Source organism: Prionailurus bengalensis, chromosome D1 (genome assembly GCF_016509475.1).
Source record: "Prionailurus bengalensis isolate Pbe53 chromosome D1, Fcat_Pben_1.1_paternal_pri, whole genome shotgun sequence".
NCBI classification, from domain to species: Eukaryota; Metazoa; Chordata; class Mammalia; order Carnivora; family Felidae; genus Prionailurus; species Prionailurus bengalensis.
Window position 1 is genome coordinate 8,841,671 of NC_057346.1, and position 22,901 is coordinate 8,864,571.

The window sequence follows — 22,901 nt, forward strand, 5'->3', positions numbered from 1 at the left end:
GTCTAGGAACCCCAAAAGGCTCTGGAATAATTAGGAGTGGGGCAGGACTGGTAGCATCTTTAAACTGTACCATAGCCCTGTAGCTTGGTACTCTGGAAAGACATAAGGTTAACTGAGTAATTGGGAGGTCTAGAGTCAAACCAATTTACTGAGTAACCAATTTATTCATCTGCAAAATGGAGGTAGTCACACTTGCTTAGCTGACATCATAATGGGCTCTGGATGATGGGATTTAAATAAACTCTGAAATCCACAGACAAGCAATCATGAGTCTTATAGTAACTACCACCAGTATTTAAAAAAATTTTTTTAAAAATGTTTATTCATTTTTGGAAGACAGAGAGACAAGAGCACAAGCAGGGGTGGGGCGGAGAGAAGGGTCGGGGGGACACAGAATCTGAAGCAGGCTCCAGGCACTGAGCTGTCAGCACAGAGCCCGACGCGGGGCTGGAACTCAAGACCCAGAGATCATGACCTGAGCTGAAGTCGGACGCTCAACTGACTGAGCCACCCAGGTGACCCCCCTCCCTTTAAAAAAAATTTTTTTTATGTTTATTCATTTTTTTTCAACGTTTATTTATTTTTGGGACAGAGAGAGACAGAGCATGAACAGGGGAGGGGCAGAGAGAGAGGGAGACACAGAATCGGAAACAGGCTCCAGGCTCTGAGCCATCAGCCCAGAGCCTGACGCGGGGCTCGAACTCACGGACCGCGAGATCGTGACCTGGCTGAAGTCGGATGCTTAACCGACTGCGCCACCCAGGCGCCCCTATGTTTATTCATTTTTGAAAGACAGAGACAGAACACAAGCAGAGGGTAACTACCGCCATTATTATCATCAGCCTTATTCCTGTCCATTATCCTGCTTGTATTATCTTATCCCTCTTCCTCCACCCTCAACCCTCATTATTAAGCATCTTTACGCCTTTGTTGGGGGATGAGCAGAAAGGAAGGATTGTGAAACCTAAATCCATCTCCTGTTATCTGTGTTCCCAGAAAAAAATCCGTGAAGTGTGTCAGTCCCCTGGGACTGTGTGTCGGGCGCTGAACTCTGTAAAGAAAGGGACATCTGGAAGAGGTTCCCACACAACAAACTCCTGAGCAAGCCGCCAAATGCATCTTGCCTTTCCCCCTCTAATGGCTCCTTTCATTATGGTTCCCTGCACATCCCAGTTTTAAACATACTTTTCTAGCAAAATAATCCCTCACTTAAATTATCTTAAGTAGTTTGTCAGGAGGCAGACCTTAAACTCATGTGTTACAACTAAAAGTAAAGGATGCTGCTGATATTGCCATTAGCCCGTGTGATTTCATAACTGGCTTTTCTTAATGTTGAAAATTATGTGGGAATCTCCACTCCTACCTCTGAGAGGCCCAAGCAGCTGGGGGCCCCTGTCCATTGCATTCAAAGTCTTTGAGAGAAGGTATAGGGAGGGCAATTCTTTTCTTGCTTCAAAGTACAGTCCACCTTCTTGGAAGTTGCAAAGGAAGCAGGCAGGGACTCTCTTTATGAAGTAAATTGTCCACTAGTGATGGGAATGATCTGTTTTCCGAGTTTGGGATACTTGGAAAACACCTACTCTCGTTATGCCCCTGCTGAGCTGGTGGCTTTGACTCCTCAGACCCAGAAGGGTCAAGACAGGTCTTTCACGTCACAGCTCATCATGCAGCTACCCAGTGGCCAAACCTGGGGGGCGACTGGACTGCGGTAACCCCAGAAGCTGGCCCACAAACGGAAAATACCATGTCTTTTGGGCTTAGCCTGACAGTACAAGGCTCTTTGTTATCCTCCAGAAGAAGCTTAAAAAGTATAAAAGCCACCTAAGAAAGTCAATAGTCTGGTTTTCCACACCTCCTAAGTTTACAGAGGAGCCAAAAAACTCCAAATCAAAGATTCAAATCTAGGTCCTTGTCCCTACCTCGAGACGGGGCCTCCGGGGTCTATGAGGAGTCTGTCTAAGACATCTTGTAATTGAAAGACGGAGGAAATGAAGGCAGGGTAAAGGCAGGGGTTGAGGGGCTTGGTTTACGGTCCTCACCTGGCTATAGCATCATTAAACAGTGAGTCCAGAAAACAGAGGGTATTAAGGGAAGTGACAGGGTCTTTAAGGCTTCAAATCAGGAGTGGTCTGTGCTCTCTGTGTGGATCTGAGAGAGGAGAGTCGAGAGGTGGGGGGAGGCAGCAAAGATAAGAAGCAGCTGGGTGTCGTATTACAAAGCTGAAAGAAAGAAGTGGAGAAACCAAGAACATGCAAAAGAAAGATCAGAGAGAGTTATTATTGTGCAATATGCCCATTGCAGACAGACAGGCGGCATTGGCCTTTCATCTTTCTTAGCCTCAGATTCCAAGAAAGCCTTTGCTGCAGCCTGGTCAGTCACACACAGGCACCGGCTGGGGAGAATGTCAAAGTCCTGGCAAATTCCACTCTGGACAAGACGGTAAACTTGGGAAACATCTGCGACTTTTTCAGGTGACTGACCTACTCAGCCCCCACCCTAGTTATCGGCTTCCCGAACTGAGCTCTCTTCTGTTGCCCCCACCCTCGAAACCGAGCACTGCAGACAGCGAAAAGGCGGTGGGAACACGGGTCTGTTGCCAGCACCACACACAGCAACCCGTGCAGGGCCCCCACCTGCCCACATACTTGGCAGGCACCGCCCTAGACTCATGCCAACTTGAGCCGAGTGAAAAGCGAAAACCCAATCCATCAAAGAGTCGTTCTGTCTACATGACACCAAACCAACCAGTTGTTTACATTGGTGCCACATGGCACCAAGGGCTGTTTTGACTGAAATCAGCCGCTCCGACATGCGGAGTCCACAGCCTGCATTGGCACCGTGTAGAGGGAAGGTAGAGCCCTGTGTAAGAGAACTCCTCGGACCCAGACTGAGTCAAACATCACCAACCTGGGTGCTGTTTCCGTACGCCCTGCTCTCGAAGGACCGAGCGCTGTTCTGTGCACTGCCACAAGCCAGGTGTGTATGTGGCATTAGTTGTTGCCCTGAATGGAAAGTGCTGTGGGGGGTAAAAAGCTCAAAGACACCGTGCTGGGTTTGCAACCGAGAGAATTAGAAACCAGAGCCCCCCAAAAAACACATCCTCAGCTAAGACAGGGTTTGGCATTTGAGAAATGCCTTAGGGAAACTAGCCTCTGGGTCACACCCTGGACTTGGCTTAACCCAGTTGTGGGTTCTCAGTGGACCTCAAATGTCACCTTCCCAGGTAGACAAATGCAGGGATGAATGTGGACCAGAGAAAGAGCACTGAGACATGCTTGCCCCTTCCTGACCGTGGAAAACTCTGCCAGATGTGGCCTCTCTGGGGATCATGTGAGGCTGGCCTGATTTCTTAGATGACTTCAAATGGCTCTGATTTTAGGTAATAATCTTTGGACAAAAGCTAGAGAAAACAGAAGGAAAAATCAGACCACAAAATACCAAAGAAGACATCGGAATATTTCTCCCTCACCTGTACACGTATACGATGCTTTGAACTTTTGACTGTCTCACTCACCACACTGCCAGTCATGCTCCAGCGCTCGATATCCACAAAGCTCTCTGCCTGCCTCCCACACTCCCTCCAACTTGTTACCTAAACTTGCCATCTGGGAGCCTTCTCTGATGTAAAATTTCACCTGCTGCTTCCATCTCTCTTCCCTGCTTGTTTTCTCCTTAGCACTTACCCTCATGTAATACACGAAATATTTCCTTATTTGTCTTGTCTGCCTTCCACACTAGAATGTGAACTCCACAAGGGCCGGAGCTTTCCCCTTGTGCACGGCTTGCTCACTGCTGTACCCACCTGGGATAGCACCTGGCACACAGTGATTAATATGTGTTTGTTGAATGAGTTAGTAATTGTTTTCTGTCATTTAAGTAGAGCAGATAACTTTCATTAACAAATTAGGATACTGAGGCTGAGTGATTCTATGTTCCTGACCCCCAGCTTCTTGAAAGACAGAATAAAACATTTCCAGTGACTAGGTTTTTGCCTCTTTCCCTCCCTGCTCTTCCTCAGGTGAGACCCCAAGGCTGGAAGGGACAGGAGTTGCGTATCCTCCCCACCCCCACCACAGAACGCTAAGTGGGCTAGAGTTGAATGTAACCATTTCCATTTGTTGGTTAGTGCTCATAAAATAGTTTTCCTTCAGGGCGGGCCTTGTGAAAAAGAACAGAATACTCTAGGCATATTTCAAAATGGCTGCTTTTCTCCTTGCTGGAAGCATGAAATTCCTTCCTTGATTCCTTCCTTCCTTCCTCCCTCCCTCCCTCTCCTTCCCTTCCATGCTTCCCTTCTCTCCTTCCTTCCTTTTGAAAGAGCAAATTCCAGTACATTCTTATTGTTTGACTGACAGAACACACAAAACCAGGCGGAGATGGGCCCAAGGAAATGATGGTCAGGTTTCATTGCTGTTTGCCCTTTGGTCCTTCATCTTCTAAGTATTTATTATATTTTCTTTTAAAGATATTAGCTATTTTAATCACAAATGCAATTCAAGTGAGAATAAATAAATGTGTTATCTTTTAACATCTGCCCCTCCCCATGTTCCTTTAAATAGAAAAAAAAAAGAGCTAAGTGTCTTTTCATAGCCTATTTGGCCATAGCTATCTCACCTATGGTTTAAAAACAGACTGTAACTTATCTTCTCAAATTCCTTCTTGAACTACCGCTCATTCTGTTACAGAAATCCTGGGAAAGAAAGTGTATTGATACGGTTGATAATTTCCAAAAGGTGACAATGGTAATGGGGCTGAAGGCAACTGAGAGGGGTCTTCAGCAAACTGAGGACCATTGGGAAATTGTGCAGAGGCAGACCTTGTCAACAAGGCAGCTCCTTCAATTAATGCCAGGAGAATGCCACCCATTGTGGCTGACCCAACCATGCCACTGGTCCATTTCTTGCTGCCAGCATGGCTCCGTTAAGGCACCCCTTGTGATGGAGTTCCAGGGATCTCTTTCCCCCTGACTTGAACCATGCTGCCGTCAATCATGGAAAATAAACCTCTGAAACTGCAAAGCTACCTCCCAACTGTGGAGCCCTGGTTCCAAAAGCTGTCAAACTGCCTTGTAGTCTGTGGTTTATTCCCACTGCAGAATTGCAAAAACCTTTTGACTGCTTGAATGGTATCATCCAATGGGCGCCTGTGGTACCCACTGTAAAGGCCCCACCACAATCATCCAGGTTGCCAAGGGCAAGGGCGTGTGTACTCTTCCACCTTGACTCCATCAGTGCAAAAGATCTTTTTTCTGATCTTTACCATGAGAACTTGGTAAGGCTCCTGTCAGTAAAACTCACAGAAGTGTGGTGGTCTCCTAAGAATGGGCACCCTGGAACTTTTAACTCTCAACCTTTTCTTAGGCTGAGCCTCCAACAATATGTCAATTACAATTTTTCTTACTCAATACTGGTTCCAGCAAAAGTTTCTACTTCTGGGCCTCTGTTCTGGGGTGCTGTCCCTCTCTGTATCTGCTTGCCTGTCTCTCTCAATTTGGGGGCAGCAGTTTTACCTTCAATGTCCATTCTCTGATGGATCTGAGGAGACTTGTTGATTTTCTTTGTTCAGCCTTTTTGCTTGTTGTGAGGAAAACTTTCAAACTCCTTATAGGCCAGACCAGACTTCAAAAAAAAGTTGTTTTTGTTTTTGTTTTTTTTTACTATTGAGTTTTGAGAGTTTACATATTCTATATCCTACTACTTTGTCATATATGTGCCTTGCAAACATTTTCTCCCAGGGTAGAGCTTCACATCCTCTTCACATGTTCTTTCAGAGCAAAAGTTTTTAATTCTGCAGAGGTCCAGTTTGTTTTATTTTTATGAGGTCCAATGTTTTCCTTTTATAGATCATGCTTTTAATGTCAAATCTAAGAAGTTTATGCCTACATCTAGATCCTAAAGATCTTCACCTGTTATTTTTACTAAAGGTTTTATGGTTTAAAATTGACATTTAACTCCACGATCCATTTTGAATTTTTTGTACAACATGTGAAATTTAGGTTGTTGTATTTTTTGCCTTTAGATGTCCAGATGCACCAGCACTGTTTGTAGAAAAGGCTACCTGATCTCTATTCCAGTTGACCATATTTGTGTAGGTCACTCTATTCCACTGACCTATTTGTCTGTCTTTCCAATACCATACTGTCTTGATTGCTGTAGTTCTACAGGAAGTCTTAATATTGGATAGAGAGATCCCTCTCACTTCATGATTGTCAAAATTGTTTTAGCTATTCTATGGCCCGTGCCTTTACACGTATTTTGTAAAGAATAAGTTTGTCTGTCTACAACAGTCCTTTCTGGGATTTTGGTTGGGATTGCATTAAGCCTATGTATCAATTTGCGAAGAGATGACATTTTACTATGTTGACTCTTCCAGTCCATGCATCTCTCTCCATTTACTTAGGTCTTATTTCTTTCATCAGAATTTTGTCAACATTTTGTAATTTTCAGAATACATACCTAATGCATGTTTCATTAAATTTTTATTAAAGTATTTAAGTTTATTGAGTGATTATAAATGGTATTATTTTTAACTTTAGTTTCTGTATATTTAAAGCATATACAAGTGTAAAGGATTTCTCTGTGTTGACCTTGTATCTTGTGACCCTGCTAAATTCAGTTATTACTTGTAGATTTTTTTTTCCCCGTAGATTCCTTGGAATTTTCTATGTGGACAATCACATCATCTGCAAATAGTTTTATTTCTTCTTTTTCAATCTGGGTATCTTTATTTATTTTTTTTAAGGTTTACTGATTTATTTGGTGGGGGAGAAGAGAGAGAGTGTGAGGAGGAGAGAGAGGGAGAGAAAGAATCCCATGCAGGCTTTACATTGTCACAGCAGATACCAATGCAAGGCTCAATCTCACAAACTGTGAGTCAATGATCTGAACCGAAATCAAGAGTCAGGATGTTTAACCAACAGAGTCACCCAGGTGCCCCAGGGTATCTTTTAAAATTTTTTCTTTCTCTATCCCAGTGGCTATACCTTCTGGTAGTATAAGAGTAGTAAGAACAGACATCCTTGCTTTGTTCCCAATCTTAGGAATAAGTAAGTACTCTTCCATCATGAAGCATGATGATAGCTGTAGACTTTTTGCAGATGTTGAGATAATTTCCTTCTAATTTGTTGAATTTCAGAAATCACAAATGGGAGTCAAATTTTGTCAAATGTTTTTGTGTTAATTGATATATTGTGATTCTCCATCTTTAGCTTTTCATAGGTAACACTGACCGATTTTCAAATGTTACACAATCCCGCATACTTGGAAAATAATTCTACATGGTCATATTGCGTAATTCTTTTTATTCACTGTTTTTGGTTTGTTAATATTTTTGTTTTTTGGCATTTAAGTTCATGAGAGACATTAATTGGCAATTTTGTTTTTGTACTGGCTTCGTTTGGTTTCCTTAATCAGGGTAATACTGGCCTCATAAATGAATTGAAAGTGCTCCCTTCTATTTTCTGGAAAATAGAATTGTATGTAAATTGGTGTTACAATTTACATACGTTGTATGTAAATTGGTGTTAATTTTTCTTTAAATGTTTGTTAGACTTCTCCAGTGAAACCATTTAGGCCTAGAGATTTTTCTTTATTAGCTTGTGTATGTATTTATTATAATTTTCAGGTGTTTTTAAATTGTGAATTCAACTTATTTAATGGTTATAGGAATGGTCAGGTTTTTTTTTTTTATCTTGGTTGAAGCTTGGTAATTTGTGTTTTTTGAGGAATTTCCCCATCTCTTTTAAATTGTCAAATTTATGAATGTAAAAATTATTCAGAGTATTCTTTTATTATTCTCTTAATACTGTAGGATCTATGATGATAACCTGTTTTTGTTCTGATAGTGGTGGTTTATGTTTTTTTTTTCCAATTTTTTTGCCATCAGTCTCAGTAGAGGTTTATATACTTTATTTATTTATTTTTAATGTTTATTTACTTTTGAGAGAGACAGAGTGCAAGCAGGGGAGGGGCAGAGAGAGAGGCAGAATCCGAAGTAGGTTCCAGGCTCCGAGCTATCAGCACAGAGCCCTACGTGGGGCTTGAACTCACCACCTGTGAGATCATGACCTGAGCTGAAGTCGGATGCTTAACCGACTGAGCCACCCAGGTGCCCCTATACTTTATTTTTTAAATAAACTTGTTGTTTTCATTTTCTCTATTGTTTTCCTATTATTCAATTTTATAGGTTTCTATTCTAATCCTTCTCACTTCCTTTCTTCCGCTTGCTCTTCTTTTTCTAGTTTCTTGAAAAAGTTAGCTTATTGATTAAAGATCTTTCCTTTTATGATGTAAGCATTCAATGTTATACATTTTCCTCAACACTGTTAGCAGTATCCCACGTATTTTGACAGGTATTTTCATTTAGTTGTATGATTTAGAAAAATTTCCGTTAAAATGTCCTTTGACCAATAGATTATTTAGAAGTGTGTTTTTTGGCTTCCAAGTGTTTGAAGATTTTCCTGTTATCTTTGTTATCGATTTCTAGTTTGACTGCATTGTGCTCAGAAAACATATGCAACATAATTTTAATTCTTTTAAAATGTTAATGTTTTATGGTTCAGGCGTTGGTCTGTTCTGATTTATGTTCCATGGGCAATTGAAGAGAATGTGTATCTTGCCATCTTTGGGTGAAATGTCCTATAATTGCCAATATTAAGCTTTCAGTTTATGGCATTCATGAGTTTTATATCATTGGTGGTGTTCTGTCTAGTTGCTTTATCAACTAGTGAGAGAGGAGCATTAAAGTCTTCAACTGTAATTGTGGTTTTGTTTATTTCTGTTTTCAGTTTGGTCAGTTTTTGTTTTACATATTTTGAAGCTTTGTTGTTTGTGCATACACATTTTAGGCCTGTGATGTCTTCTTGGCGGACTGAGCCCTTTATTGTTATAGAATGTCCCTGTTGCTGGCAATTTTCTTTGCTCTCAAGTCCACCTTATCCAATTTTAATACAGCCACCCTTGCTTTCTTTTGACCAATGTTTGCATGGTATATCTTTTTTATCCTTTTACTTTCAACCTACATAAATTTGAAGTAAATTTCCTGTAGATAGGATATAGTTAGGTAGTTTTTTGTTTTGTTTTAAATCCACTCTGTCAATCTTTGTCTTTTGATTAGTCTATGTAGATCATTTGTGATTAAGGCAATTCTTGATATGTAGACCTAAAGTATGCCATTTTGTTTTCTTTTCTTTTTTTCTTTTTACTCTGTTTCTTGTTCCTCTCTTTTTATTTACCTTACTGTGGGTTAACCATTTTTTTTTTAGGATTCCACCATGATTTACTTAGTGTTTTAGAGAGATAGACTCTCCAAATATCTAGTTTCTATAGTTGCTCTAAGTATTAAAATATACATATATATCATATCTTATTTCACTAGTATCAACATTCTACCACTTCGAGGGAAATATGAGAACTCCATTTCCATTTAGCTCTCTTTATTTTTCCCACTTTTAAATATCATTGTCTTGAGTATCTTTTTTTTTTTTTGTTAATAAAGTTTACTTATTTTGAGAGAGTGCATGTGCACGCAAGTGGGGGAGGGGCAAAGAGACAGGGAGAGAGAATCCCAAAGCAGGTTCTGCAGCAGAGCCCAACATGGGATCTGACCTGAGCTGAAATTAAGAGTGAGATGCTTAACCAACTGAGCCACCCAGGTGCCCCTATCCTGAGTATCAAATGATGCTACAATTTTTGTTTCAAGCACTAAATATGATTTATAAAACTCATGAGACTAGTCTATCAAGTACTCTCACTTCTGCTGTCTGTTGTCTTTTTTTCCTTCCTACTGCTCCCAATTTCCTCCTTTTATTACTTTTTGTTTAAAGAACTTGCTTTAGCCAATCTTTAATGGGTATACCGGTTAGTGATAAATTCTTAGGTTTCCTTTCATCTGAGAATGTCCTTATTTACCCTTAATTCATGAAAGACAGTTTCACTGCATATGAAATTCTGGGTTGACAGTTCTTTTCTTTCAACACTTGAAAATTCATGTGCCACTTTCTTTTGGTCTTTGTGGTTTCAAATGATTAATCTGAAAATTAGTGTTCCCTTATAGGTAAGATGTCATTTCTGTCTGCTTTCAAGACCTTTTTTTGTCTTTAGTTTCTAAACATTTAATTAAGACATACAGTTTTGCTTTATGTAGTTTGGGTCTTATTCAGCTTCTGGAATGTGTAGATTGGTCTTTCACCAAATTTGGGCTGTTGTCAGTCACCATTTCCCTGAATGACTGTTTCAGCGTTTTGGAGTTCTTTTTGGAACTCCAAAGATACAAATGTTGGATGTTTTGGATGTTATTACTCACAGGTCCTGGCCTATATTCAGGAGTTGTGGGTCCATGGGCCACTTAATTTTTAGACTCTCTGGGGTCACTGTGATCTGTTCTCAGCCAGAGAAGCCTCTTAGTCCCACAGGCCTTAGATTCCCCTGGCTTGGTGCTTTTCATGGTAGAGGCCTCCTGACCATGCCTTCTGGCTGTCTTGGTGTCTTGGCTGGGGGAGGGGAGTCTTATGCCTGCTGGGCATCAGTTTTTCTTTTTTAAAGTTTACTTATCTATTTTGAGAAAAGGAGAGCTAGTGAGCTGGGAAGGGGCAGAGAGAGAGAGAGAGAGAGAGAGAGAGAGAGAGAGAGAGAGATGTTTCCCAGGCCGAGCTGCCTGTTCTGACTGGGTTCCTCTTTCTGTTGTTGCCTGGCCATTCTGGTATCTCCCAGTGGGGAAGAGGGATTTCAGGCCTAGTAGGAAAGGATAACTCTCGCCACGGCCACTTGTTAGCAGGGCATTCATCTATTCCACTTGCAGGTGGTGTCTGGCTTACCTGAAGGTGTCAGAAGGACTCTGGATTGATCACGGGGGAAATGCACACATCTGGGCTGTCTTCTGTTGCCAGGCTGAGAAAGGTAGGCTTTGGTCACCTTTTTCTATGGGGTAAGGGGATGTAAGATGCTCAATTACTGTGCTGTTTCTCTAGCCCTAGGTTTCTGAACCAATTCACCTTCTCCTTACCACCATTTAGAGTTCTCCTTTGGTAGTCTTTTGTATTATTTCCAGGGTTGGTAGTTGTATTTAGTGGGGAGAAGTAGGGAGACACAAGTCGACACCATTTTCTCTGGAACAAATTTTCAGCTCAATAATTTTTACATTTGTCATAGTTTTCTGAATTAGTCCCAATACTGGGTTATTATTTTTTTGTATTAGATATATCTAGCTGTTTCCTTAACTTTAAATAGAGTTTGGATTGGTCCTCATGCCTATAACTTTTGTCTGCTTTATTACAGAAGAAGTTTTTCTTTTTTAAAGTTTACTTATCTATTTTGAGAAAAGGAGAGCTAGCGAGCTGGGAAGGGGCAGAGAAGGGGTGGGGAGGGGCAGAGAATGAATCCCAAGCAGGCTTCGTGCTGTAAGTACAGAGCCTGATGTGGGCCTCTCTCTCACAAACTATGAGATCATGACCTGAGCCGAAATCAAGAATTGGACGCCCAACAGACCGAGCCACCCAGATGCCCCTAGTGTGGAAGAAGCTTTATTACCATCCCAATTTTAAGGTGAAAAGGTGAGAAAAACGAGCCCACAGTCAGATTGATGCTCTAGCTGAATGTACCCACCATACAGGACTACTGTGAGCATTAAATGAAACAATACATAGGATGTATTGATAATCAGTTGCATGCAGGCAACGGTAAGTGCCCAGTGAATATTACTATTAGCTTTCTTCTACACAGCCTAATTTCTTCCTTAGTTGTTTAAAGTTCCTGAGGATTGAAACAATTTTTTTTTCACCTTGTATCTCTAGGGACTAGACGAGTACCTGGTAATAACAATTAAACTACCCGAATAGCATTAAATCATTTATGACACCCTCCACTCCCCACAAGCCTTACTCTTCCCCCTTTTCCAATTTTCTCTGAACTCCCTGTGACTTCAGTTTCTTGCTTTAATTAATGAGCTCATCCACAGCTTTCCTCCTCCTCTCTCCATTTACTGTACCTTCAATAAGTTAGCTTCTCTGTATTCACGTATTTTGATGATTCTGCTTCTCAGACATCTCATTTTTTTAAAATTTAAATTCAAGTTAGTTAACATATAGTGGAATGTTGGTTTCAGGAGAATTTAGTGATTCATCACTTACATATAACACCCGCTCATCCCAACAAGTGCCCTCTTTAATGCCCATCACCCACTTATCCCATCCACCCCAGCCAACACCCCTCCGGCAACCCTCAGTGTGTTCTCTGTGTTTAAGAGTCTCTTATGGTTTGCCTCCCTCTCTGTTTTTATCTTCTTTTATTTTTCAGTCATCTCATTCTTGAACAGAGATATAAAATGTTTCTTTTCATCCTGAAAATTTTAGGCGGTAGCAATCACAGCCCCTGTGACCTGGCAGAGTATTTCTTTATACCATCCATGTTACTTGCTCAGAAATGGGTCTATTTCATAAGTTCAGGTTTCTGGCCAATGTATTCACTCTTCAAAGCAGATCAAGAAGCTGCCAGAAGTTCTGAATTTGATTCCAAGTTACTGTGATTTAGAATCAAGCCTATACGTAAATAATATTTAAATCCCTTCCTTCGTGTCTGCACCTTAATACTGCCATGTGAAATAAAACCAAACTCCAGAAAATGTATTTACTTTGCCCTCACAAATTAAATAGGCTGGAAAAAGACCCTGAATTATCCACATACATATGTACGCTCTAGTGAACACACACTCTATGAAGTTAGGGACAATATGCGTCTAATACCTCCCTCTGTACATGTCTCTTTGAGACTTCACAACACAATTTTCCAAATTGCACACCTTCTGCCAATTCTACCATACATCTGACATGATGCAGACTGGAAACTCAAGGAGCTCACTGTATTTTAAAAACCCCACAAACAATAAAGATGAAGGATTTATACTCACAGGTGGCTCAGAAAATGAGTAGGACTCATACTTGGGGTAGACAGCACAGAACTCAAGAGAACTCTTCCTTTCAGCAGGAAACTTAGCTTATGAGATATCCTGATAACCAGAATAGATATTAAAGAAAGTTAACATCTTACCTAACTTTATTATTCCATTTTTTCTTTGTATTGATCTATGCAGTTTACAAAGACTTCCTCTCAAGCCATTAAAACATGACAAGGTAGGAAAATATCAGTAAAACACTTACTACCATAATTATGATTAAGATACATAATATTCTTAAGAGTTTCTTTTCAACAGACAGAATATGCCAGTAGTTCAAGGATACATTAGATCCTTTCAAATTCAATGTCATGCCATGAAAAGTAGAAAAACACAACGTGAGATAATTCCTTGAATCCAGTGTTTTAAGTCGACTGAACTCTTTTTTAAAAGAAAAATTATCTGTATTTCTGTAAAATTTAGAGAGAAATTAACATCATTGTCTCTGTACACCACCCAGATGTAATCAGTGCCATTTCCAACTGTGGAGTTGGTAGGTAGTCTTCAGGGTTCCATTAGGGCAAATCACTTTTTCTGGACTAAGGTAGTTTATATTTTTGAATCTCTTTGAAATGGTGGCTGAACTTGCAAAAAGTGAACCCCAATGAATCCTGAGAAGGGAAACATACAGCAGTCATGAGAGACCGGTAACATTTAGTAAGTTTACATGACTTTATAAGTTCTGATGTCTTGGGGTACCTGAATCCAGATATCTTGGATTGTCTGGATGTGTCTGGGGTCAACTGGGTACTCGGGGCAGAATGGTTCAAATTTGGGTAAGAAGATCTACAATCGATCGAATTGAATTAATGGTTCTTTTGATATGAGAACATAGACCATATCTGATTCCAGGAGCAAAATGAAAACACAATCTCTAAGAAAATGAAGATGATGTGTCTAAAGCAGGACTTTTTGGTAAATGATAAGATTAGGAAAACATAAAAGAAAAAAAAAACACCCTCTTTTTCTAGAAAGACTGACCATAGTCTATGACTAAAAGTTCAAAGTTCCAATTCAATATTAAGTACATTTTATAAAATTTCCAAGCTTAAGCAGAAATTGGGTTCATTAACAATTCTACAAAGGGCAATATTGCTCTGGAGGGACTGTTAACTCTACAGCATGTATATTTTTTATTATTTAATAGACAGCATGGACTTCATACATATCCATTATCAGTGCCTTGAAAACCAAACAACTTTAAAAGTTAGCAGCAGTTTCTGCAAGTACAAAAATACACATTTATTACATTACATATGGTAGTAAAATTTGTCAAGATATATTATACAAACTCAAAGCATTTTAGATAAAGCATCAGTCTAATATATTATAGATTGACAGAGTATAATAAAATGACATGTAGTCTGTCTTCAAATCATACAATATAATACTTTACAGCAATATTAACAAACTATTCACATGAAATATTACAGGAGTATCTAAGGGAACACAGCGAATAGGAATAGTTATTGAAAACCTCAGCATCTATTTTCTTCTATGCTTCAAATTGGGTGGATAATTTTCTACCCACCCATATGAAAGAAAAAAGGACAGAACTATTATTTTGTAAGTGGAGAAACAATTTCTTCCAGAAAGACACCCCAAGCTGTAAGAATGTCATTCACATCTTGCAGTTCCAACAGTAGTAAGCCCTAAGGGTAAGGGAAATGAATCCCTATTGCCTTTAGATAGTGTACCACAAAAGATGCATATGGACACTCAGGAGTCTAAATACAGGAGTGGCTGTTTATCAGGTACAATCTACTTCACATCTGTGACTGAGATGGCCAGTGTCATGAAGGAGCTCTTTGGAAACAGAGTTCTGAAAGTTAATTACAATGCTTAGGGCCAACAGGGGCCATGTCCCACAGAGGTAGGCAGCACTTACAGCTAATACTGAAAGGACTTCTACTTTACAGAAAACATTATTATTTTTTTTCTATAACTGAGAAAGGAAACCTTTAGGACAACAGGGAAAGAACATTTGACATGAAAGTTTCCTAGTGGCTAAGAAAAATAATTGGGGATAAGCTAGTTTGTGGGAGAAAGGTCCACCTGATGGTGAATTAAAGAGAGTAAATGGGTTCTAAGCAACTTCTTGTAAGTAGCTAAAATGAAGGGAGATGCACATCCATTCCTGATTCTATCCTTTCATACTGGCTGGGAGGCCTAAGAATCCGTGGAGATAATCCAGGAGATGTACAGGTATGACCTTTAAGGTCAGAGAGGGGAGAAGCATTGATGGATGTGAGATAAACCAATGGGATGTAAACCACGAATACTCTGGGACAAAAGTATATAAAACTTGTGGAGTTAAGAAAATCCAAAGCCAATGACTGTCTGAGAGGAAGGCCTGGCTGCTACTTTGGTGGGGATTCCATTCTGTGACTCTCTGTAAACTGCCAACTTTAAAACCGCTCTCTCAACTGCCAGTGGCCGTCAGAAAGGGGATGATTTATCAGTAATTGTTTCTGGCTGCTAATCGAAGAGGCAGGGCTGTGGAAAAACACTACCCAGCACAGCAAAGAGGAGCCTCCATTGAGTGCATGCTGGCAGCAGCTTCGTGTGGCCCTCTTTGCCTCACTAGGATAGCGGATGAGGTCAGGAGGTCGTCTCCTAATAGGAAAAGTTGCATTTCTGGAGAATGTTCCTAGCACTGGCATCTTTAAAAAGGACCCTGAAACAAGCAACCATTTCCTTCTTCCTCCTCACAGCCCCGTGTCCCGGAGCCTTGGAAGAACAGTGGAACACCAACAGAAAAACCAACCAACCAACACAACCAACAAATAAACTATCATACTCATGGCTCTTGGATATTCTAGTTTATTCCATTCTAGCCGCATCAATGGGCTGACTCCTGGAATCTCCCTGTGATGGCACGTGACTAGAGAATGTCACAGAAATGGCTAGTGGCTTGGATTGAGGGAAACGTTTCACATGATTTCCTTCATTACTGGACATACTTTCTTTTTTTTAATACTTTGATTAGTGGCCTTTTCTTGCTTAGTTATTAAACATATTCCACGGAACACGGACGTTTCTCTGCACCCTCCCCGTTTCCACAGTCCTTATTCTTCACTTATGATATCCTGGCCTCAGGATATGAATCTCACTCAACATGTAGGCCATATTCTCCCTACAGAAGATGTTTTCTCTGGCCCCCTGCTAGTTATCTCTAAAAACACATGATAGGACCAATCCCATGCTCTAATAAGGAAAAGCCTCCCAAACAGGAGCTGAAATTTGTTAGTCTAAACTTTTTGCCAAATAGTCTCAGTAAAGAGAATTCTTTTGTTGTCCTAAGTGTTAGCAATGATTATCCTTATGCTACCCATCCCACGTATTTTATACAAAGGGGTCATAGTACTCTTGTCTTTATGTCATTATTAGCCCAGTTTCTGCTCTTGTACATATCACGTTCTTACTATGGTTAAACGTCTTTGGTTAAATGCTGGTCCCCAATATCACAAACCACTGTAGGCCCCGAGTCTGGGCTGGGTGCATCGTCCACAGTCAAAGAGCTGGGTGAGGATCTCTTACACGGCAGAGTACCAGGAGAGCGCTGCTCACTGCTCTCTCCTTCCTTGTGTGACTTCACACAAAGCTTGAGTCCATCCTCCACCAGGCTGAATGGAGAGCTACAGTGCTTCTCTGAGTCCTGGCTGGGGTACGAGCTATACCACTGGGCTGTCTGCACAGCTCCAAGTCCTTCCGTTGCCCTTTGGGGCATGTCTTCCTGTGTCTCTTGCAGTGGGCTGGCTTCTGAAATACCAGAAGCATAGGGAGGTGGCTCCATGGGTCCTTTTAGAGAACTTACTTTCTTTTCCTCTGGTCTGGACGCCCTTGCCTTCTTTTTGAGGGACCAGTTTTTCAAACTGGCCACACCATTTCTCAACCATGTGCTTGGGTGAAGAGTTACAGAATGTATTTGTGAGTGCCACTCTACAACATCCTTTTTTGTATACGCCAGGCGGCTGCTGGCCTGCCCTGATGAGGGACCAGGAGTTGCAGAAATGAGGCTGGAATTGCTAAAATCAGAAGCAAGCTCTTCCTGTTTTCTTGGAGCTTGAAAAGTGCAATCTATTGGAGAGGAAGTTTCAGTGGGGGTAAACACAGAGTGTTCCGAAATCTGAGAAAAAGCGCTGTCTTGGGAGCTCACTGACGAGCCAGAGGGGGAAGTGCCTGGGGAGGACAAGCTGGAGTAGCTGGTCCGCGGGCAAACATTTAGTCTTGGGGGTAAGCCCTTCTCGGTGTTCCTGTTTGTGCTACTGCTCTTGCCCACCTCAATCCCCATCACCAAACTCTGGTTAATGAGCTTTTGCCCCTCCATTTGCAAAGACTTGTGCCGCTCCAGATAAGCTTCCTCTCCGTGCAGGAGACCGGCTCCGCAGCTGGTTTTATGCTGTTTCTTTGAATAAATTCCCCTGAGATAGGTCAGTTTGCAGTGCTGGTCATCCATGCTGGGCTCCGAGCAGCGCCGGTGCCTCCGCGAGCTCTTGAGGGCATCCGCTGTGTGTGTCGGGGAGTATCCAGATGTGTCTGTGCCGAAGGGCTGGCTCCCGGGATGGTCCTGAGACAACATGTGACTGTAAGATGCCACAGAAATGGCCACTGGCTTGGATTTAGAAAAGAGTTTCACATGATTTCCTTCATTAGCAGACAAGCTTTTCTTCTTAACATTTTTATTAGTGGTGTTTTTCTTGGTATCAGTGCCTGCGACTAAACTCTGTTTAAAACATGTCTTACCCTCTTCCTGGAGGGGTTGATTCTGCTTCAGATAATCCTCATCTTTTCGAGAGAGAATTGCATCACAGCTGGACTTGCGTAGCTTTTTCTGATAAAATTCCCTGAGATACGAAAGCTTAGAATCTAGATAATCGATGCTGGGCTCTGAGGAGCGTCGGTGTCGCCTCAGGCTTTTTGGAACCCCTGCGGCAGCTGTGGACAGGTAGCCAGGAGTGCTCAGGCCCGACGGGGCCCGGGCCTGATCCCGCAGTGGGACCTTTGCATACACTCCCGTGAGGTCCACCGGCTTGGGTTCAAGAGGCCGTTCCATTTGAATGTCTTCATCTTTAGAACGGTCTAAGTCGAAGTCGCTCAGGGTTAAGAGGCCTTCCACCTCAGGCTGGTCGAGGTCATAGTCACTGAGGGTTAACACAGAGTCCATGCTTCTGCTACCCTGACCAAGTTTCTTCACCAAGTCACTACAAGGAGCATCGACATCCTCATTTAGCTCATTTTCCAAGCTGTCATAGGAGGAGTCGTTCAGTTGGAAGCAAGAGATATCTGTCAAAAAAATCAAACTATAATTAACATTTTTACTTACCGAAATTGCATGCTGTGCTAAAAAAAGAAAAAAAAATCTATGTTAATTTAATTCTCCTTTCATATAGATTGTTCATATTCGTACTCTCAAGAAAGAAAGGAACTTTCACTGTCTTCCCAGAATTAAAAAAAAAAAATGTTGCATTATACTAAATTTAACTCAGTTCCTGAAGAAATAGGCTTTCTTAATTAAGATTTCCTCAAAGCAATGAGGACATGTTGTAATACCAAGAAATGGTAAAAAAGACAAAGGAATTCATGCCGGGTGTATCCAGGTTCAGGAGCTGCTTGCTGGTGAGTGCACACGATTTAGTCTCAGAGAAACCTTACTAAGCAAAACTCTTTACCATTCACTACTTTATCTAACCTTCACAACAACCATAGAGGTTACATATTATGGTTACCTATATTTATAGTTGAAAATATTCATGTTCAGTGGCCTAGAATAACTGGTCAAAGATAACCTAACTAGTAATTCTGGAAGGTTGAATGGTTTCAAAATCACCCCAGGCCCCACAGTGCTGGTTGTTTCTCAACTGCTGCTTGGCTGGAGTGTCTCTGGGCCGCTCGGAGGATGGAGGGGGAAGAAGAGCAGGCCTGCCTCTCCCTGCTGGGCTTCTCATGCCAGTTTCAGCCACAGCAGTGCTACTGCAGACATTAGGGACCTTTGTAAAGATTTTTTAAAAGGGCAGAAACATACCAGATGATGCTTCTGAAAGTTTTGGACCTCATCTTACACATTGCTTAACCCCACCAGTGGTAACACTCAGGTGGTCCAGGGAGGAGCAGGGGCCTCCTTCCCTGAGCTGTGGCCCCCAAGACAGCCACGGCCCTGGCAAACAATGTTCCAAGCACTCACAGTACCTGACGCATTCTCTTGAGCATCACACCTCACTGAAACCTCTCCTAAGAGGGAAGTGATTTCTTCTCCGAATATCCTACAGCAATTTTCAATCAGAAATTGGATAAGCAGAGAAACCTGCATGAAAAAGGACAAAAACAAAGTGCAGCTTTTCATATATAGCACATCAACTAGTCACATTTCACATATAAATCCTGATTTTGCCAAAAATGAAAAAGAATCCTGAGAAAAATTCATGTCTCCTTTAAAAGTATACAGAACAGTTCCCTCTAAAAGGCAATGATACTTACAAGACTAGTTTGGACATAGAAATTATTTTTAATTGGTGGACTGAAGTCACCTGTTGCCTTAGCTCAGTGCTAACATATTTACACTAATGCTCGGTCTTTAAAATTAGGGTAACTTAAAGCATTCTTCATAGGGCATTTGGGGTGAAGCAATAAACTTCATTAAAATTCAAAAAGTATCATTATTAGATAAAGACTTATGAAATGTATTTCCTATGTAAAAGGCAGTTGTCAGAAGTGTGGGAATTATGCATCCTCTGTGGGTTTCTTGTAAAGTAGAGAGACAGCTAGAGAACCCTTGCATTCTGCCTCACTAGTCTCTACCTAGGCATTTCCCTCCCTTAGGCTCCCTGGAAGAGCTTGGGGAAGAGGTAAGATTTTACTGGAGAGCTTTGCACCTCCACTGGGATGTACTGGAACCTTTCCTTAGCTTCCTTGCCCCAAGAGACAAGGCAAAGGAGCAGGCAGAATGTTGGGAGCAACGGGAATCAATATCCCTAAGCCCCATGTTAACTACCAGGCACTAGAGGAGTATGATTTCAGATACCTGAACTAGGTAGTATCACTACCTCCATTTTTTAGATGAGGAAACTGGATCAATGTAATTAATTTCACCCAAGATTGTACATCTGGCAAGTGGTGGGGCTGAGGAATGAATCTTGGCTTATCTAAGTCCAAAGTCCTTTTTTCTATATTAAAATATATCAATTGCTTTCTTATGACTCTAAGGGTGAAGTCGGTCATGGCGTTTTTGCCTCCTTAAAGGGAAAAGAGAAGTAACCCAACTGCTATCACTTTTTTGCTTAAGAGATCACCTTTCTATAATCTACCAGGATAGGTAGGTAGGTATAAAACATAGGTATAAAACACTCAATGCACTCAAATTTCTAAGGGGGTGTATTTAAGTTATTTAAGAAAATGTGTTTCAGAATTAATACCCTGAATTTTAGGTTCGAGATGGGGACTCAATCCCCCAGGGCATAAAAATGAGAAACCTCATTACCTTTTTTGTAAATTCATTTTCTAGTTCTGGGCTGCAGGAAGTAGGAGGCCACAGAATGCTCGGAGCTATACACACCGCTAAATTGAATGCAGTCATCTGATTGGACGAGGAACACTGCTCAATGTTGTGTAATATCCCAAAAAGATACCTTAGGAGAACAACATTGGCTCTCGGGAGCTGGTCTAATAGCCTAAAGACAGAAAAATGCACTCTTTAATAAAGACATTCCATAAGAAGCTTGCGTCGATAGGCAACCCTGGGTTTTCACAGGGAACCACGCAAAGCAAGAACCCGGTTCAGATACGTGGGGTTTCAGTTAACATCGCACATGCAAAGTAAGGGCTACCTGTACACAGAGAATGCGAATACGCACTGGGGATTCATTTATTTATTCCGTACACTGTGTTCACAACCCAGCGAAGATGTCAAAGAATGCAGAAAAACAGCTTGTAAAAAAAATGCTGCCTGAAATATGTACCTGAAATTAGTACAATGTGTTTTAACTCAGGCAGATGCTGTAATGTTTCAGGATATTCTCAACCAACCCCCCACCTCCCAAGAGCTTTTTGATGAAATTAAACACTTAAATTTTAGTGGTTCTTTATTTCCAAGTAGCAACACAGGAATGCAGTCCCTTGGTGAGAGCCCAAACCTTCACTACTAAGACTTTGAGATCCATCTGAGAGCTGACGCTCTGTTCCACCAGCTTCCAAGGCCAGATTTCATCCCAAATATCTTTATCTCATTGGTATCACTTTCACATATATAAGTCAAGCTTATACAAGTACATTTCCTACTGTTTCTATTTTGTAATTGATCAGGGATCTTAAGATTATCACTCACTGAAAATTATTTTTACTATTATCCGGTAAAGAGATGTATATGTTGATACTCATGGTTGTTTTTTTCCCAACAGAAGTCTGCAACCTGGGAGAGAAAGTAAGGCAATCTGACTCCTGCTGCATAAAGAGCCCAGAGGTATTTCTTCAAGTGTGATGGACTGACACTGAGTATGGTTTTGTATAGACAAATCATCAAAGATATTGAAATAAACCAAAAGATTGCTGAGTGTATTCAATGGAGAGTAAGGTATTGTCTAGCATAAGCTTCTGGGTTATCTGATTCCCCAGAGGCCCTATGCCTTTGAGCTATTTTATAATTCTGTAAATTGTAGATTACTGACAGCAGTATACCTAACATTTGTCTACGGACTTGACAATTCCGTCTGGTGGCGAGACAAATGATTTATTTGCTTCCCCTTCACACTACAGTAGAAAAAGCCAGTTTTGCATTCATATGTAAATTCATTTCAGCATTTCTGATTCAACTACATAGGTGTGGTAGTCTGAAATCTCCTTTGAACTGATGGTAACATCTTACTGGCTCTCTCATTAATTAAAGAGTTAAATAAAAATTTTCACATGTGTTCATTTTATATTTGTAGGAGTCTTTCTTGAAAAAAAATTTATTTTGTGTTTATTTTTTCAGAGAGAGAGAGAGAGACAGAGTGCAAGTGGAGGGGGGGGCGGGGCAGAGACAGAGGGAGACACAGCATCTGAAGCAGGCTCCAGGCTGTGAGCTGTCAGCACAGAGCTTGATGCGGGGCTCGAACTCACGGAACGGACCATGAGATCATGACCTGAGCTGAAGTCAGATGCCCAACCAACAGAACCACCCAAGCGCCCGTATATTTGTAGGAGTCTTAATTTTACCGTTTTTTTAATCATCCTTTAACAGTTTGTAGAATATAACATTTTAGACAATGGGCAAGGAAGTAGAGAAGCTGATGTTCAAGATCTCTGAATGGCTTTCACCAAACCATAATGGAAGCATAGAGATAGCATGTGTGATGTGGCTTTGATTTCTAGCATATCAGAAGTTGTACTATGTTCTACTGATAGATGTCTATCAATAGCAGTGGATAGGTAATAATTCATATTTGAAAGCCGCTCAAGGAAAAAAAAAACTGTACCAAACAAGCAAATGCAAATAAATGATTTTGGGATTCCTGGGTTTTCACAGAACTGGAGTACTGCATTTTGGACACTTCTTTCCTATTCCCTTATAAGGGCAGGAAGCGATCGGAATACCAGCTGTGAGTTCTGCCAGCAACCTCTCTTCGCAGGAGAAAAGACAATGCATTCTTTGTGATAAGACTAAGGCTGTGCAACTCCCTTTTTCTGTGACACTTTCAACAATTAACTGTCTCTCTCCAGTGCTCCCACAATACCTCTTTCACATTTCTCTTATAGCACCCATTATGCTACACTGTGATTCTTGGTTTACCTACCCACTCTACTAGACAGTGAGTTCCTTGAGGGGAGGGAATTTTCTCTGTGTGAAATCAGTTGCTGAATGAGATATACGAGGAGTTGTCTGGTTAGTTAAATATTTACCAAAATTAAGATCACAGATCGTAGACTGAGTCTACAGTATTATTGGTTTAATGGGTTTCAGCTCTATCAGATTCAGATACACA

General features: G+C 41.1%; 1 protein-coding gene, 1 long non-coding RNA gene and 1 pseudogene across 3 annotated transcripts in view; 1 reads left to right on the forward strand and 2 right to left on the reverse strand.

Moving 5' to 3' along the window:
* Positions 1–770: 770 nt before the first annotated feature.
* Positions 771–5,262, reverse strand: LOC122483510 (annotated as a pseudogene).
* Positions 5,263–13,060: 7,798 nt separating this feature from the next.
* On the forward strand, positions 13,061–15,750 carry LOC122482934. Its single transcript, XR_006297251.1, has 2 exons — positions 13,061–13,123; positions 15,660–15,750. It is a non-coding gene; the product is annotated as an uncharacterized LOC122482934 (long non-coding RNA).
* Positions 14,055–22,901, reverse strand: part of ARHGAP20 (Rho GTPase activating protein 20) — a 128,425-nt gene continuing 119,578 nt past the window's right edge. For both annotated transcript variants that reach the window (XM_043579281.1, XM_043579280.1), the window contains 3 exons: positions 20,423–20,612; positions 19,135–19,249; positions 14,055–18,231 (listed from right to left, as the gene is read on the reverse strand). In XM_043579281.1, coding sequence (XP_043435216.1) covers positions 16,376–18,231; positions 19,135–19,249; positions 20,423–20,612 — 2,161 coding nt within the window. In that variant the 3' untranslated portion in view covers positions 14,055–16,375. The remainder of the gene's footprint in view (positions 18,232–19,134; positions 19,250–20,422; positions 20,613–22,901) is intronic.